The following is an 18,489-nucleotide window of genomic DNA, read 5'->3' on the forward strand; positions in this document are numbered from 1 at the left end:
CGGCACAGGGGCCGACGCTGAGGGGAACGGCGTTAACTTAAGCGCGTCCACGGACGCTGCCTGCCTGCACAGTTGGCTGGCCTCAGCTTCCAGCTGTTCAAGCCCACGTGAGTGGCTCCGCCCCTTCTGGCTTCTGACCAATGGACGAGCTTCCTAAGGCGAACCGCCCCGACTCTAAGCCGCTTGGCTACGAGACGGGCTCCGTCTTGCTCGGAGTCCCGCCCCTTGCCGGGTCGGGCAATGGTCGCCTTCCGTTTGGCGCAGGCCCCGCCCCTGCCGCTCTCCGGCCTGCGGGCCGCAGGGCTCGTTCCGGAGGGCGGGCGCCACGGAGGCCGGAGTGGTCGCAGCTCGGGCGGAGGCCGGGTGGGGCGGGGTTGTAGGGCTAGGGCAGGCGGCGGGCTGCCCGGCGGGACAGCGGCGGCAGCCGGCCGGGGGCGTTCTGAGTTGGCGGACGGGGGCGCTGCCAGCTCCCGAGGGGGCCGCTCGGGCCCCTTCCGGCCCGGGTCTGGTCGGGCCGCAGGAGCAGGGCGGGCTGCGGCGCCCAGTCTGACCCTGGCCTAGGGACTGAGCGCCTGGCCCCAGGGCTGCCGGTGGGGCAGCCATGTGTGGTTCTTGAAGCGCCATGTGGTCTTCTGAAGCGCTTTTACAGTTCTGAAGGGCTTTATATTGCAAACTGATCAAAGCGCTTTGTAGCCCCGGAAGCGCTTAGGCGTCCTCGAAGTAGGGCTGTGCAAAGTGAAGCGCTTCGTGATCTCAAAAGCACGTTGTGGACTTGGAAACCAACGGAAGCCTTTAGTAAATTTTGGATCGCTTTGACTTCTCCGACTCGGTTTGGCATTTCTGAAACCTTGAGAACTGTGATGGGCAGTGGAAAGAAGAGGGAAAGGTCAGTGAGGCTAGCCTGTGGCTCTGCCCTTGTGTCTTGCCCTCCCCCTGGGCGGGGGGGCGGTGGGAATCTGAGGTGGGACCGCCAGGAAGGGTGGTGTTGGAATCCAGGCCCCCTGTACCTTGCAGGTGCCCATGGCGTCCGAGCGGGGCAAGGTCAAGCACAACTGGAGCAGCACGTCGGAAGGGTGTCCCAGCAAGCGCAGCTGCCTCCGGGAGCCCTGTGATGTGGCCCCCTCCAGCCAGCCAGCTCAGAGGTCTGCATCGCGTTCTGGAGGGCCCGGCACCCCCAAGCGCCTGAAAGCCCAGAAGGAGGACGATGTGGCTTGCTCGCGGAGGTTATCCTGGGGCTCATCCCGCCGCAGAAATAATTCCTCCTCCTCCTCCTCCTCCCCCCATTTCTTGGGCCCAGGTGTGGGCGGGACCGCCTCCAAAGGCTGCCTGATTCGAAGCACTGGGGGGTTCCTGTCTTCAGGGGGATCCCCTCTGCGTCCTGCCAACGCCTCTTTAGAAGAAATGGCTTCTCTAGAGGAGGAAGCCTGCAGCCTTAAGGTAGGTGGCTTCCACGCTTTGCAATCTGTGAAACCGCTTCCACATGGCTTGAGAGGTTGGGGATGGGAATTTTGATGGAAGGAGACTGTAAAACATCACATTCTTGAAGGTCTGGAGGATCTTCCTGGAAGTCCGCTCCACCCAACTCGAAGACCAAGCAGTCTTCCAGGGGCGTGGCCTGAAGTTTAAGAGAGGTAGTTTTCAAATTCGGCAGCACTTTGGAACTACTTGGAAAGCTTTAAAATACTTGGGCCTACCTCCTACCTCAGAGAAACTGATTTGTTGGTCTGAGGTGTGGTCTGGGCTTCCAGATTTTTCAGTGCTCCCCAGGTTATTGTAAACGTGCAGCCCCGTTGGAGAATCACTGCAGTAGAAGGTGGATTATGTGTTCAAGAGAAGGATGTATTTATTTTAGTTGTCAGTTTAAAGAATTGTGTGTCCTTGTACTTTGAACCACTCTGAATCACAGAACCAAGAATTGTGGTTCTTGGTGTAGTTCTCTTCCAAAGTCATGGTTTCCAGCATGTTGGGGTTTTGCTTGGTGGTGCTATTTTTTTTTTTTTTTTGGAGGTTAAATTGTTAGTTCCCTAATGGAAACATGCAAGAGGGTTTCATAAGTACTTGGAGCAGGCCAAGGAGTGCTTCACAGAGAAGATACATTTAGCTCATCTACTCAGTCAACACAACAAATAGGTGTTGAGGGTTTAGTTTGTGCCGGGCAATGTTCTAGGTGTTTGGGATTCTTTACTAACAAAACAGATCACTTTCCCCTTAGAGTTTGCATCCTAGGTTTTGAAGCTCTGGATCTTAAGAAGTGAGAGGTTCTGCCTGTGGAGGAGAATGGAGAAACAGTTTTATTTGGGATGAGACGGGCTGCCTCTAGAGAAAATTATTTTACAAAGCAATTAAAACAGGCCCTAAGGAATATGGGTTTGTTTTTAAGCCTAGCCTTGGTGGTTTCTTTTGTGTAGCTGAGAAAGGAGGCTGTATTTCACTTTGTTTTGGGGACTCATAGGCTAAGTGTCCCTGGTTTTTTCATTGTGGACCTCACTGTCTGAACTTTTGTGTGGGTGTGTGGATTTTTTCTTTTTAAATTCACAAATAATGGTGAGTTGAAAAGCCCTGTCTCTAGCGTAGGAATGCTGAATCTGTCTCAAATCAGGTAAGTATGGGACTTTGCTCCTTCTTGATACAGTTTCAGTAGACTTGGGTACAGCATAAAATAATACCAATTGATTAAATTTAGCTTCACTGACAATTTATAGATAGAGTGAAACCTGGTACTGGGAGAGGCAGGAAATTTATTTTACATAGTCTTTCAGGTGTGCTGAATCCCTGGCTGTCCTAAAGATCTGGAACTCGGGTTTGAGGATGTGGTCTCTAATCTGGGTGGGTCTGATTGTAGGATGGACCCACCTTTCTCTCATTAAGGCTAAAGGAGCCTTGTTTTGCAAGAACCCAATTTAATGGTTTCAATATAAGCACTTGAGGGTTATTGCACACCAAGCACTGTTGGGTCTGGGAGTGATGAGCTTCTAGGGAGCAGTCTGGTGGGAGGACTGGAGGGGTGGTCACATGACTGCCTACAATGTGGTATGATGGAGCAGTGAGCCCAGGAGGCTGGAGAGTGAGGTAGGGGGCGGACTGCAGCAAGGTTTTAGTAGCCAAGGGAATTTGGATTTTATCCTAAGGGCAATGGATTTTATTCTAAGGGACAATTCCCTTAGAATTGTATTCTTTGTTTTTTTTTTTTTGAGACAGAGTCTTACTGTATCACCCAAGATAGAGTGCAGTGGCGTGATCTCTGCTAACTGCAACCTCCACCACCCGGGTTCAAACAGTTCTCCTGCCTCAGCCTTCCAAGTAGCTGGGACTACAGGTGTGCCCATGCCCAGCTAATCTTTGTATTTTTAGTGGAGATAGGGTTTCGCCTGGTTGGCCAGGCTGGTCTCGAACTCCTGACCTCAAGTGGTCTGCCTGTCTCAGCCTCCCAAAGTGTTGGGATTACAGGTGTGAGCCACCAGGCCTGGCCAATTGTATTCTTTTTTTAAAAACTTATTTTATTTTTTTGAAACTATTTGGCTGGAGTGCAGTGGCACAATCATGGTTCACTGTAGCCTTGAACTCCTGGGATCAGTCTTCTTAAATAGGTGAGAATATGGGCATGTGCCACCACACCCTGCAGATTAAAAAAATTTTTTTGGGGCCGGGTGCAGTGGCTCACGCCTGTAATCCCAGCACTTTGGGAGGTCAAGGCGGGCGGATCATGAGGTCAGGAGATCGAGACCACCCCTGGCTAACACAGTGAAACCCCGTCTCTACTAAAAATACAAAAAAAAATTAGCTGGGTGTGGTGGCAGGTGCCTGTGTTCCCGGCCACTTGGGAGGCTGAGGCAGGAGAATGGCATGAACCTGGGAGGCAGAGCTTGCAGTAAGCCAAGATCAAGCCACTGTACTCCAGCCTGGGCTACAGCGAGACTCAGTCTCAAAAAAAAAAAAAAAATTTTTTTTTTTTAATAGAGATGAAGGTCTCGCTCTGTCGCCCAGGCTGGTCTCAAACTCCTGGGCTCAAGCTGTCCTCTCACCTTGTCCTCCCAAAGCACTGGGATTAGAGGCATGAGCCACTGTACCAGCTGGATTGTCTTCTAAGCAATTAGAATTTATACAAGGCTCTACACAGAAAAGGAAATTGCATTGTAGAAACATCACTCTTGTGAAGATTTTTTTTTTTTTTTTTGAGATGGCGTCTCGCTTTGTTGCCCAGGCTGGAGTGCAGTGGCCGGATCTCAGCTCACTGCAAGCTCCGCCTCCTGGGTTCATGCCATTCTCCTGCCTCAGCCTCCCGAGTAGCTGGGACTACAGGCGCCCGCCACCACGCCGGGCTAGTTTTTGTATTTTTTAGTAGAGACGGGGTTTCACCGTGTTAGCCAGGATGGTCTCGATCTCCTGACCTCGTGATCCGCCCGTCTCGGCCTCCCAAAGTGCTGGGATTACAGGCTTGAGCCACTGCGTTCGGCCGAAGATTTTTATATTATGCTGATTGTCCATCTCTAGGACTGCTGAGGTCTCTTCCTGGAGCATATGTTTGTCAGTTTAAAAACCAAGTGTACAGTACTTGATTCATTTTGAGGAATTACAGAACACCTCTTACCTTCCACCTTCATCTGTACCTCTTCCTCCCTTGCTCTGCAGTCATCTGTGAACTTGTTTGTCCTGTTCCTAAGTCCTTCAGCAAGCACAGCCGAGGAGTTCTCACAAAAAGCACGTTTGTCTTCAGGTCCTTCTAGAGTCCTCTCACCACTCTCCTGTGTTGGCTCTGTAACCTTTTTTTTTTTTTTTTAAAAAAAAAACAGGGTCTTGCTCTGTCACCCAGGCCTGAGTGCACTGCCATGATCATAGCTCACTGCAGCTCAACTTCCTGGGCTCAAGCGATCCTCCTGCCTCAGCCTCTCAAGTAGCTGGAACTACAGGCATGTGTAACCCTGCCTGGCTCATTTATTTATTTTATTTTATTTTATTTTTTATTTTATTTTTTTTGAGATGGAGTCTCGCTCTGTCCCCCAGGCTGGAGTGCAGTGGCCAGATCTCAGCTCACTGCAAGCTCTGCCTCCCGGGTTTACGCCATTCTCCTGCCTCAGCCTCCCAAATAGCTGGGACTACAGGCGCCCGCCACCACACCCGGCTAGTTTTTTGTATTTTTTATTAGAGACGGGGTTTCACCGTGTTAGCCAGGATGGTCTCGATCTCCTGACCTCGTGATCCGCCCGTCTTGGCCTCTCAAAGTGCTGGGATTACAGGCTTGAGCCACCGCGCCCGGCCTTTATTTTACTTTTGAGACAGAGTCTTGCTCTGTCACCCAGGCTGGAGTGCAGTGGTGCAATCTTGGCTCACTGCAAGCTCCGCCTCCTGGGTTTACACCATTCTCCTGCCTCAGCCTCCCCAGCAACTGGGACTACAGGTGCACGCTCCCATGCCCGGCTAATTTTTTTGTATTTTTAGTAGAGATGGGATTTCACCGTGTTAGCCAGGATGGTCTGGTCTGAATTTCCTGACCTTGTGATCTGCCCGCCTAGGCCTCCCAGAGTGCTGGGATTATAGGCATGAGCCACTGCGCTCGGCCTGCCTGGCTGATTTTTTGTTTTGTAAAGACGAAAGTCTACCTATGTTGCCCAGGTTGGTCTCAATCTCCTGGGGTTAGGCAGTCCTCCCACCGTGGCTCCCAAAGTGCTGGGATTGCAGGTATGAGCTACTGTGCCTGGCCTTGCTCTGTAAACTTTGAGGGTTACACAGTTGACTTTGTTCCCTTCTCCTACCAGCCTTTAACACATCTTTCTCTGTGCTAGGTCCCAGAATATTCCAAGGGGAAGGTCTTAGACTCATTTTAGAATTGGTAGAGATCCCTGCTGGCTGACCTCACATCGTTCCCTTCCTACCTCCAGGACAGTTGTAGACGTTTTATGTTAGCTGATGATCTTCATTTACTCTTCATAGAGAAGATTAACTGTGTGATGAGCATCTACATGTAGTAAAGATTATTTTTGCTATGACATCTAAATGTCTACATTCAATTTGGAGTAGGAAGAATGGAAGGGAAAATTTGAGCATGTACGATAAGGCTTGATCAACTGTGATTCTCGATGTTTGACCTATGGACTGTCACATGATCCCAAGAGTGTCGTGAAGTAGGTGGTATTATCTCTACATATCTGTTAGTAAATATCTTCAAATCAATTAAAAAATATTTAAGCACCTGCTCTGTGTAGGCACTGGGCAAATGAGATTCAGAAAGGTTAAATAAGCTGACCAAGGCCATGCAGCTGGTAAGTGGCCGAGCTGTGGGGTAATATCAGATCAGTCCAACTTCAAAGCCAGTGTTCTTTGCACTGCTGCCTCTGGGAGCACCTTCTCTGTCCCAGCCTGGCATCTGATGTAGGGGTGGCAAGATGAAGGTGCCAAGGTTCCTCCCTTGAACTTTCTGCAGGGTGAGTCAGCCCAAGCACAGTAAAGCACTGGGTATCAAGGCTCTCGAGTGATAGAGCTTTTGCGCATCCCCTTTCCTGCATTTTCACTTGGCACACGTCCAGTGCTCATGTGGAACACCAGGCTAGGTGCTGTTGGTGCCAAGGACAATCAGGCCATGCTTCATAGACTGAAAAGTCACTCACCACAGGGCAGTGAGTGGAGTGCTGTAACAGGGATGGGTTTGGAGTGCCCAAGGGGCGGGGGAATGAGCAACTGACCATCAGGAAGGTCCTCGCAGAAGAGGTGACACTGAGTCTTACTAATGGACAAGGAGGAGGACAGGACATTTTGGACAGAGGGAGCAATGTGTGCCCAAAATGTCAGGAAATGCTGCTTGTCTGGGGTGCTTGGGGCACTGCTGGCCCTCCTCTCATCCATGTTCGTCTGCATTCGCTGGACACTTGGAGCAAATTTGGAGGAAGGTGGGAGATGAGGCTAGACAGGAAGGTTGGGGCTAGCCTGCGAAGGGTTCCTGATGAGCTTAGGGGTGGGGATTATTCTGTAGGCAAATGCGGAGCCCTGGAAGGGTTCTAAGCCAATGCTGAAGTGGTAGGGTTTGCATTTTAGAGCTCCTCTGGCATGCTGCAGAGAAAAGGTAGGAGGGAGAAGACAGCAAACTGGTGAGGAGCTGTTGAAATCCTTCAGGCTACTGGTGATAGGACTGGAGCAACATCTCCCCTTACCTTTCCTTCTTTCCTTTGGAGATGCACAGTTCACCAAGCGGTGCTTCTAGGAGGAACGAACTCTTCCCTTTTTGAAGTCAGGTGGTTTGTCTCTTACCTTATGCCTAGGGTCTACCTACTTCTTACCTTTAGAGCCAGCTATCACCTGCTGAAACTCATCCTCGGTGATGTTGATCCATCTTAGGTCCTCCAGCCTTTAAGAGTGTTTCTCACTTTCTCCCTTTTTTTTTTTTCTCCCTTCTCTCCCCTTCCCCCTTCCCCCTTCCCCCTCCGCTTCCCTCCCCTCCTCTCCCCTCCCCTCCTGTCTGTCACCCAGGCTGAAGTGCAGTGGTGCATTTGGCTCACTGCATCCTTCACCTCCAGGCTCAGGTGATCTTCCTGCCTCAGCCTCCCAAGTAGGTGGGACTACAGGCAGGCACCACCATGCCCAGCTAATTTTTCTGTATTTTTTGTAGAGGTGAGTTTTTTTTGCCATGTTGCCCAGGCTGTTGTTGAACTTGTGGGCTCGAGCGATCTGCCTGCCTCAGCCTCCCAAAGTTCTGAGATTATAGGCAGGAGCCACCATGCCCGGCCAACAGTGTTTCTCACTTTCATATTTCATTACTCCTTTTCCCTTGGCTTCCAGGATGTTAGGGAGAACTTGAGTTTGAATCCTGGTTCTGCCACTTACAAGCCGTGTAGCAGTTTCACTTTCTGTAAAAGAAGGATGACAGCTGTGACCGTTCTGTAAATTGTAAATCTGTTTGAAGACATAAGGTATATCATTATCCTCCTAATTTTTTTTCCTCCCCCAACTCCAGTCCTGGTCTTCACAACCAGAGATTGCAAAACTGCTGGTCTGTGGACTGGATGTAACCTGCTAGGTCCTTACAGTGTTTTACATTTTGGGACAATTCACATTAAGAATTAATGACTCCAGGCTGGGTGTGGTGGCTCACGCCTGTAATCCCAGCACTTTAGGAGGCTCAGGTGGGCTGATCCCTTGAGGCTGGGAGTTCAAAACCAGCTTGGCCAACATGGAGAAACCTTGTCTCTACCAAAAAGACAAACTTTAGCTGGGTGTGGTGGCACACGCCTGTAATCCTAACTTGTCAGGAGACTGAGGCAGGAGAGTCGCTTGAACCTGAGAGGCAGATGTTGCAAGTGAGCCAAGATGGCGCCACTGCACTCCAGCCTGGGCGACAGTGAGACTGTCTCAAAAAATAGAAGTTGGCCGGGCGCGGTGGCTCAAGCCTGTAATCCCAGCACTTTGGGAGGCCGAGACGGGCGGATCACGAGGTCAGGAGATCGAGACCATCCTGGCTAACCCGGTGAAACCCCGTCTCTACTAAAAAATACAAAAAACTAGCCGGGTGAGGTGGCGGGCGCCTGTAGTCCCAGCTACTCGGGAGGCTGAGGCAGGAGAATGGCGTAAACCCGGGAGGCGGAGCTTGCAGTGAGCTGAGATCCGGCCACTGCACTCCAGCCTGGGCGACAGAGCGAGACTCCGTCTCAAAAAAAAAAAAAAAAAAAAAAAAAAAAAAAAAATAGAAGTTACAACTCCAGTCTAAGTCCCTACCTTGAACTGAAGACTTGAATGATGTCGCCTCCCCACTTTATGTCCCCTTTTCTTGTTTTTCTCCTTGGCAGTTATCACTCTCTAACATACATATTTCACTTGTCTTACCTTTCTCCTGGTTTTCCCTTCCCTCACCAGCTAGAGTGTGAGCTCCAGGAGGCAGACGTTCTTGTATGTTGTTATTACTTTTTTTGGAGACAGCGTCTCCAAAAGGTTGGAGGATCTCCACAGGCTGAAGTGCAGTGGCACAGTCTCGGCTCACTGTGACCTTGACCTTCCAGACTCAAGCAATCCTTCTGTCTCAGCTCCTGGAGTAGCTAGGACTACAGGCATGGGTCACTGCACCCAGCTAATTTTTGTATTTTTTTTGTACAGATGGGGTCTCGCTATGTTGCCCAGGCTGGTCTTGAACTCCTAGGCTCAAATGATCCTCCTGCCTTGGCCTCCCAAAGTGCTGGAATTGCAGGCATGGGCCACCATACCCAGCCTTGTTTTTTTTATTGAACGCTAAACCCACAGGTCTAGAACCGTGCCTGCTGGCACAGAGTAAGTGCTTAGTAAGTGCTTGCTGAATGGTTGAAAAATGCACTAAATTCAATATTTCTGGTTTTACTTGGAAAAAAACAGAATCTCTAACTCTGATCCTCTACTACCAAATGGCACCAGTAGAGGTGAGGAGCAGCTGCCCGTCTGAGGGTGTAGGCGCTCTTCAGTTTGCTGCAGACCTCACCATCTGTGTTGTATACCTGGCTTCAGCAGGAGCAGAGGGCAGAGGTGGAGAGGCAGTCAAAGTGGAGATTGGGCCTTGACAGACAGGTAGGAACACAAAATGGGATGGAGGCAAGGACATGGCAAGCAGAGGAGATAAGATGTGCCAGCAAATGTGTGAGAGGGTGTGATGGGCCAAGGGTGGCAGGTAGTTGGTGGCAGGCAGAAGAGGGCACCAGAGAAGTGGGGTGGGAAGTTGGGGCTGTGTCTCAACAAGGCAGGCCCTGGGAGTCATCAAGTTTATTATTAGTATTAGAGGCCAGGCACGGTGGCTCGTGCCTGTAATACCAGCACTTTGGGAGGCTAAGGCGGACAGATCACTTGAGGTTAGGCCAACATGGTGAAACCCCATCTCTACTAAAAATAATTTAAAAAAATTAGCCAGGTGTGGTGGCAGATGCTTGTAATCTCAGCTACTCGGGAGGGAGGCTAAAGCACAAGAATCACTTGAACCTCAGAGGCGGAGGTTGCAGTGAGCAGACACTGTGCCACTGCACTCCAGCCTGGGCAACAGAGTGAGATTTCGCCTCAAATATAAATATATATATATATATATATATTTATTTATTAGAATTCCTTAAATATAAAAAGATATAAAGAAAACAGGCTGGGCATGGTGGCTCACACCTGTAATCCCAGCACTTTGGGAGGCCGAGGTGGGTGGATCACCTGAGGTCAGGAGCTCAAGACCAACCTGGCCAACATGGCGAAACCCCGTCTCTACTAAAAATACAAAAATTAGCTGGTGTGGTTGCATATGCCTGTAATCCCAGGTACTTGGGAGGCTGAGACAGGAGAATCTGTGGAACCTGGGAGACGGAGGTTGCAGTGAGCTGAGATCGCATCACTGCGCTCAAAAAAAAAGAAAAGAGGCCGGGCGCGGTGGCTCAAGCCTGTAATCCCAAGCACTTTGGGAGGCCAAGATGGGCGGATCACGAGGTCAGGAGATCGAGACCATCCTGGCTAACCCGGTGAAACCCTGTCTCTAATAAAAAATACAAAAAGCTAGCCGGGCGAGGTGGTGGGCACCTGTAGTCCCAGCTACTAGGGAGGCTGAGGCAGGAGAATGGCGTGAACCCGTGAGGCGGAGCTTGCAGTGAGCTGAGATCTGGCCACTGCACTCCAGCCTGGGCGACAGAGCGAGACTCCGTCTCACAAAAAAAAAAAAAAAAAAAGAAAACAAAACAAAACAAAAATGACCCATAACCTCCTTTAACAAATAATCCCTGTAGACACATGTTAGAAAATTCAGAAAGTAAGAAAATTTAGTAAGTACAGAGGGGTTCAAAATGATAGCACACACCACCTTTCCTATTCATCTTCGTGAAGTGAGCAGCTGCCAACAGTTTGAGTACTTTCCGGAAAATAGATGCCTATATTAACAAGTGTAGATTTCTAAAGGTTTATGATTCTTTTCCTCCGTCCCACTCTGTCGCCCAGGCTGGAGTGCGGTGGCGTGATCTCCGCTCACTGCAAGCTCCATCTCCCGGGTTCACACCATTCTCCTGCCTCAGCCTCCCAAGTAGTTGGGACTACAGGCGCCGGCCACTATGCCCGGCTAATTTCTTTGTATTTTTAGTAGAGAATGGATTTCACCGTGTTAGCCAGGATGGTCTCAATCTCTGGACCTTGTGATCCACCCACCTTGGCCTCCCAAAGTGCTGGGATTACAGGTGTGAGCCACCTCGCCCGGCCAGGTTTAAGATTCTTTTAAGTTTTATTTTTCTTTGGCCCTTGACTCAGGATAATGATTAAAACAAAAAAGACAAAAAACCAAAAATATTATGTGCTCTTCGGAAAAAAAATTTCAAATGGATACAAGAAGCTTATAATATAAGAGCCTAAGCCTTTTTTTTTTTTTTTTTTTTTTTTTTTTTGAGAAGGAGTTTCATTCTTTCCCCCCCGACTGGAGTGCAGTGGCGTGATCCCAGCTCACTGCAACCTCCGCCTCCTGGGTTCAACTGATTCTCCTACTTCAGCCTCTCGAGTAGCTGGGACTACAGGCATGTGCCACCACGCCTGGCTAATTTTTTTTTTTTTTTTTGAGACGGAGTTTTGCTCTTGTTGCCCGGGCTGGAGTGCAGTGGCACAATCTTGCCTCACTGCAACCTCCGCCTTCTGGTTTCAAGCAATTCTCTTGCCTCAGTCTCCTGAGTAGGGGGGATTACAGGTGCCTGCTACCACGCCCGGCTAATTTTTATATTTTTATTAGAGACAGGGTTTTGCCATGTGGGACAGGCTGGTCTCAAACTCCTGACATCAGGTGATCCACTTGCCTCGGCTTCCCAAAGTGCTGGGATTACAGGTGTCAGCCACCGTGCCCAGCCGAGCCTAACCCTCTTTTTACTTCCCTGCATTACCCAAAGAGATCCATTGTAAACAGTTTGGCTTTTTAGACTTTGCTAATATATACATATAAAGCAATTTTGTCTTTTTTTTTTTTTTTTGAGACAGGGTCTCACTCTGTCGCCCAGGCTGGAGTGCAGTGGTGCCATCACGGCTCACTGAAACCTCTGCCTCCCAGGTTCAAGCGATTCTTGTGCCTTAGCCTCCCATGTAGCTGGGATCACAGGCACGTGCCATCATGGCCTAGCTAATTTTTGTATTTTTAGTAGAGACAGGGTTTTGCCACGTTGCCCAAGCTGGTCTTGAATTCCCGAGCCCAAGTGATCTTCCTGCCTCGGCCTCCCAAAATTGGGATTGGGATTACAGGCGTGAGCCACTGCGCCCCACGTGTTTTTATAGAGATGGGGTTTCGCCATGTTGTCCAGGCTTGTCTCTAACACCTGGGTTCAAGCAGTCCACCTGCCTCGGCTTCCCAGAGTGCTGAATTACAGGCATGAGCCACTGTGCCTGGTCTGTATTTACTTTTGAGAGGAATTTAATAGAAATGATTTAGGAGTGTAAATGGGATAATGGTTTACTGCTTATGGAATGGCCTTAGGGGGACATTTGTGGAGTGTTCTTACACCCGACTGGGATTAGACTAGATTGGAATTTCACAGCAAAATAGTCTTGCAGACAAAAAGTTTAGCTTTTTCTTTGTGGAGTCCTGGAGTGAGTGGGCGCAAGAGGGGGGCTGAGGCTTCACTTCCGTCTTGGAGGAAGTTTGTCGTTGGGAGCAGTCTATCTTGATTGACCCTGGTGCAGTCACTGAGAAACTGAGGCATTTTCCAAAACCAAGTTGATCATTTGAGGGGCAGAGTTTGCAGAGAACTTTCAGGAGGCTTTGGGTATGGTGGGAAAAACACTGCACTCAGGACTGGGGGATTGGAGTTCCTGGGGCTAGCTCTTCCCCTCACTGGGTCCTCAGGTTTCCTTTACCCTTAGATATGGGATTGGGCTAACTGGTTTCTAGGGCCCTTTCCAGTGGGAAGAGCTTGAGCTGCTGTTTTGCCTGAAGTGCAGTCCTTGCCTTCCAGGAGCTTGCAGTCTGGTTTAATGAGAGTGTTCATTTCAGCTCCTTTCCTCCCCCTGCAGTGAGAGGATATTGTCTGCTGAGCTTGAGAAGGTAAATGCTAAGAAATGGCAGCAATCAACCCCTCTTACAGTGCCACTTCACCACCTGGAGAGAACCTTTGCCTTAGCCACAATCACTTTCCCTTTGACTGGTAGAACCACCACTGATTTATAATTTGCCAAATGCTTCATGTACGAAAGTGCCCTTGGAACAGCCCTTTCAATTCTGTTTTGTTTTTTTTTCCAGGTTGATTCCAAAGATAGTTCTCATAACTCCACAAACTCTGAATTTGCAGCTGAAGCTGAGGGTCAGAATGATACAATTGAGGAACCCAACAAGGTCCAGAAAAGGAAGAGGGATAGACTTCGAGACCAGGGCTCCACAATGATCTACCTGAAGGCTATCCAGGGCATCCTGGGGAAATCGATGCCAAAAAGGAAGGGAGAGGCTGCCATTCGGGCAAAACCAAGCACAGCAGAGCGTCCCAGCCGTGGAGAAGGACCAGCCAGGAGTGAAGGACCAGCCAAGACTGCAGAAGGAGCAGCCAGGAGTGTCACAGTCACCACTGCTCAGAAGGAGAAAGACTCAACCCCAGAGATCAGCGTGGAGGAGGACAAGACTGTGCCAGAGAAGAGCAGCTTCTACGACAGGAGAGTAGTTATAGACCCTCAGGAGGAACCCAGTGAGGAGCCCCTTGGGGACCGAAGGACAGTCATTGACAAATGCTCTCCACCGCTAGAATTCTTGGATGATGCTGACTCTCATTTAGAAATCCAAAAGGTGAGTAAAGCTCACACCAGGCATCTGACTTTTTAGTTCTCTTGATGAAATGTGTTCCATCTTTCTAGTTCGATCCTAAGTGTTACTGGTTAAAAACAGTACTTTACGTAACCAGGCCTCCAAGAAACAAATTGATGGTTTTCTTCTAACATACTTTTCAGATTTTCAGTTATTAATAAATGTAAACTGAGTTTTTTTTTTTTTTTAAAGGATTTATATGTTACGATGTGGGTTTAGCTGCTGTGTAAAAGGCCAAAGTAACAGTGGCTTAAGTTTGACTTAAGAAGGATGGCTTCATCACGTCAGAGATACTGGTGCCTTTTGTCTTGATTCTCTGTCACCCCTCAACACAGTGTCCATCTCTTGGTGTGAAATGGGTACTCTGATAGGATGCAGGGTTTGTTAATGTGGGCATTCTGGCCAGTGGGAAGGGGAGAAGAGGAAAGTGTATTCCTTCCTTGTTAAGAGCTTGGCTCAAGAGTTGCACACGGTATATCTGCTATTGACAAGAGTGGGGAAACCTGGTTGACACCTAGCTGCAAGGGAATCTGGAAAATCAGCCTTCATCTAGGCAGACTTATACCTTGATAACCAGAGAAGAAGGGAAGGATGTCATTGGAGGGATACTAGTGATTTTTAACATAGCTTATAATTGAGGGGCAGCATTCTTCCATCTTTTTGGTTGTTGTTGTTGAGACAGAGTCTTGCTCTGTTGCCCAGGCTGGAGTGCAATGGCGTGATCTTGGCTCACTGCAACCTTCGCCTTCCAGTTTCAAGCAATTCTCCTGCCTCAGCCTCCCGAGTAGCTGGGATTACAGGTGTGTGCCACCAAACCCGGCTAATTTTTGTATTTTTAGTAGAGATGGGATTTCTCCATGTCGGTCAGGCTGGTCTCAAACTCCTGACCTTGTGATCCACCTGCCTTGGCCTCCCAAAGTGGCGGGATTGCAGGCGTGAGCCACTGTGCCTGGCCGCATTCCTTCATCTTACTCGTCTCCACCCATCCTTTATTACTGCTCCACAGGCAGCTTCTCATCTTTTAGCTCTTTCTTCTGGTACTTACCCTATGTTTCTAAATAATCTTTACTGTTGATCAGTTTTACAGTTTTAGATGTCTGAGAACTTCTTGTTTGGGAGATGAGAATTTAGTTCTCTGTACCTCCTTCAGAAGCACCCACACCCAGGGATACATTAGCTTCCCCTTTTTGCAGCCTCCCTGTGTGGCTTGAATACCTTTTGGATTAAGTCTGTTTAAGATTGGTTACTGCCATGTTCACAGCTGAGTCGCTTTGTATACTACGATCACATTTTCTTTTCTTTTTTTTTTTTTTTTTTTTTGAGACGGAGTCTCCCTCTGTCGCCCAGGCTGGAGTGCAGTGGCCGGGTCTCAGCTCACTGCAAGCTCCGCCTCCCGGGTTCACGCCATTCTCCTGCCTCAGCCTCCGGAGTAGCTGGGACTACAGGCGCCCGCCACCTCGTCCGGCTAGTTTTTTGTATTTTTAGTAGAGACGGGGTTTCACCATGTTAGCCAGTATGGTCTCGATCTCCTGACCTTGTGATCCGCCCGTCTCGGCCTCCCAAAGTGCTGGGATTACAGGCTTGAGCCACCGCGCCCGGCTACGATCACATTTTCTTTCTTGTAAAACTTCATTTTCCTTAAAGTTCATCATTACTTTGTTTTTCCTTTGGTTTTCCTTGTACCTTTCACTAATTAATCTCCAAACTGTGAGAGCCATAAAATCCTTCTCAATATGGTCAAAGTAAGGAATCTGTTCCTTTTTTTTTTTTTTTTGGCTTGGAGGCATACGTCTTCAGCCTTCTGTCGTCCTGCTCTGCTCTGCTCTGGTCTGGACTGCTTGCCCTTAGGCCAGCTGGCAGCTGTCTCTCTGGAGCCTCCTTCACATTTCTCCCGGATCGAGTCTTCTGCTACCTATAACTCTGTGTCTTCTCATGTTCTTCCTTGGTTTACTCTCACATTTTGGTGGAATACTTTTTCTAGTAGCTTCTTGAGAAAGGGTACATGGAGAAATTTTTTTGGAAAACGTTTGTCTGAGATTGCCTTTTTTTTGACCTGGAAAAGATGTTCCCAATATATTGTTAAGTGAAAAAAGCAGGTTACAAAACGGTATGCACAATATGAGCCCATTTTTATAAAAATATACATATTTAGCAAAGTAAACGGACAAATGATGTTTATCAAAATATTAACATTGGTTCTTTTAACATAGTGGGATGATTGTTGATTTTGCTTAACTACTCCCCCATTTTTTCCTATTTGAATTTACTATAATGAAGATTGCTTTTTAAATGGATAGTAGGAGATGAGGGCATTATTAACCTCTGATTAGCCCAAATATACTCCTAACGGTCCTTCTGGCAAAGTAAATGTTTCTATTCAGCCTATATCTGGGAAACTGCTTCTACTTTACAAATTTGAGTGTCCTTCAAAGATGATATTCACTCCAACTTCCTTTTAGGCAAACTATACAATAGCAATTTTTGATATTTAAAAACTTAAAAAACATCCCTCAACTTAATACCAAAAAGAATAGATGAGAAAATACAAATCCTCACTTTTCAAAAAGAAACAATCCAAGTACATACTACTAAATTATACAAAGTTACGTTATGTAAGTTTAGTTTATTGCAGAGATGAAGACAACACACTAGAAGTTGGCAGCTTCTATTTCACACCGTTCACAGCACTCACTCGGTTCTCCATTTCATTCACTCACCCATGCAAAAGGTCTGTACACGCAATGATGTCTGATGTTTCTTGGTTTCCATAGTATAACAGGAAACTTGACATTTCAATTAAAAAGGTAAAATGAAGACATTTACCATCAGACTATAAAATTCCTCTTCTGTAAGAGGATACTATAGTACTTGAAGATATGATTTGAAACAAAATCATGTACCAAATGAAAGGGGCACCACTTCAAGAGCACTAGGACTACATTAAACTTAAATGTATTCCAACGTTCTTAAAAATGTGACTCAAAACCACATCTAATCTTAAAAAAGCTCCAATAACTAAAACTACATTAACAGGCACGATGAACAGTGTAAACACTGTTAACGGGCACCAAGTTTAACAGGGCAGATGATATTTGCTTCTGCATTCACACTTACTCAATTACATTTTTTTAAAAAATGATGCTGCTTAAACTATTAATGTTTTACAAAAAAAAATAATTTTAATAAATACAGCAAATGCTAGAAATCTAGCTAGGTTATCATGCAAGGTATAACCAAGACAAACAAATTTATAATAAAGGCACTTGCATTCAAAATGAACTCTACGCTTATATTTTATTAAAAGGGCAAACATCATGAATTAACCCAGCTGCTTACTTGAATTACAAAAGTAACATGATTCAATATGAAAATAAGAAACTGTCTACAAATCTCTGACAGTAATAAATTGCAATGTGCAATGCATACAGGAGTCATACAGAGCAACAAACTCTCGTACAAAACAAAAGTATTTTAATACCTTTAAAATCCAAATTTTTCTTTAAAATCATTCATGAAAAAGATTCTCAAGTCAGAATTAACACCTCAATTAGTCAAGCATCAGGAAACTACACTGCAGCTATTAATATACAAAAATACATCTTTTCACCGTCTTTCCTTCTGATGCCTCTGTTCCAGAATCATACAGACTCTCATTTCTCTACACTCCCCATTCCATCATTTCTTTAGATCGTGAAAACTGAATTTGCTGAACACCAGAAATCTGTTGATACGATGTTGTGTAAACCATAACATTTTGTTGTTGACCGTCTGTGGTTATTAAGCCAGCTGGTAACTGGTTAGTAAATGCCTCCTCTGTAAGCTCTTCACTTAGTCCATCTGTAGCTGTGACTGCTCCACCAATTCCCTTTTCTTCTTTCATAGCCTTTCTGAATTTCTGAAGGTATAATTTCAGAGGTTTCACCTAACTGTCAAAGCCTAAGGTAGACATAGCAAAGAGAATATCTTCTCCATTGATTGTTTTTCGCTTCTCTTGATGGCACCTTTCGCTTGCCTCAGATGTTCTATAAAGCTGAGGAACTCACTCACACACTCTTGAACACATTCTTTGGCATCTTTTGTAATCTTTCCCGTTTGAGGGATAGCATTTTTCATTATCCTAGCCACATTTGCTATTGGAAGATATACATCTTGTTCTCTGAAACTTTCTTTTGAACCATTTGTGTCCTCATGATCATTCATGCTATCCTCAGTATCATCATGAGGGTATATAACATAATGACTTCCTCCAATATAGTCTGCAGAGATTCCTAGTTGAGAAGCATCTGTTGTAGAACTATCACCATCCATTGTCATGAAATACTGTCAGAACTGTGTTGTCAGTGGTGCTGAAGAACACCTGTCTAAAAAGGTGTCTAATCTTCGTGATTTCAACCTCCAATGCAGCCCTGGTTGGCTCCTGTCTCCCGAGATTGCCTTTATTTTACCTTTAACTTTGATTGCAAGCTTGCCTGGTTTCGGAATTCTAGGTTGGAAATCATTTTGTTTGGGATTTTGAAGGCATTGCTCCTTTTCTTCTGGGCCTTTTTTTTTTTTTTTTGAGATGGAGTCTCGCTTTGTCTTGCCCAGGCTGGAGTGCAGTGGTATGATCTTGGCTCACTACAGCCTCCACCTCCCAGATTCAAGTGATTCTCCTGTCTCAGCCTCCTGAGTAGTTGGGATTATAGGCGCATGCCACCACACCTGGCTAATTTTGTATTTTTAGTAGAGACAGAGTTTCTTCATGTTGGCCAAGACTGGTCTCG

General features: G+C 47.1%; 1 protein-coding gene and 1 pseudogene across 3 annotated transcripts in view; one reads left to right on the forward strand and one right to left on the reverse strand.

Annotated features, from left to right (window-relative positions):
* Positions 1–283: 283 nt before the first annotated feature.
* Positions 284–18,489, forward strand: part of TATDN2 (TatD DNase domain containing 2) — a 42,436-nt gene continuing 24,230 nt past the window's right edge. For all 3 annotated transcript variants that reach the window (XR_001442905.3, XM_015130246.3, XM_077993427.1), the window contains exons 1-3: positions 284–886; positions 1,015–1,437; positions 13,175–13,708. Coding sequence is in view for 2 of the 3 variants with exons in the window: in XM_015130246.3 (XP_014985732.3) it covers positions 1,021–1,437; positions 13,175–13,708 (951 nt within the window). In the remaining variant the exon portion in view is untranslated. The remainder of the gene's footprint in view (positions 887–1,014; positions 1,438–13,174; positions 13,709–18,489) is intronic.
* LOC697707 (nuclear transcription factor Y subunit beta pseudogene) lies at positions 17,410–18,190 on the reverse strand (annotated as a pseudogene).

Source organism: Macaca mulatta, chromosome 2 (genome assembly GCF_049350105.2).
Source record: "Macaca mulatta isolate MMU2019108-1 chromosome 2, T2T-MMU8v2.0, whole genome shotgun sequence".
NCBI classification, from domain to species: Eukaryota; Metazoa; Chordata; class Mammalia; order Primates; family Cercopithecidae; genus Macaca; species Macaca mulatta.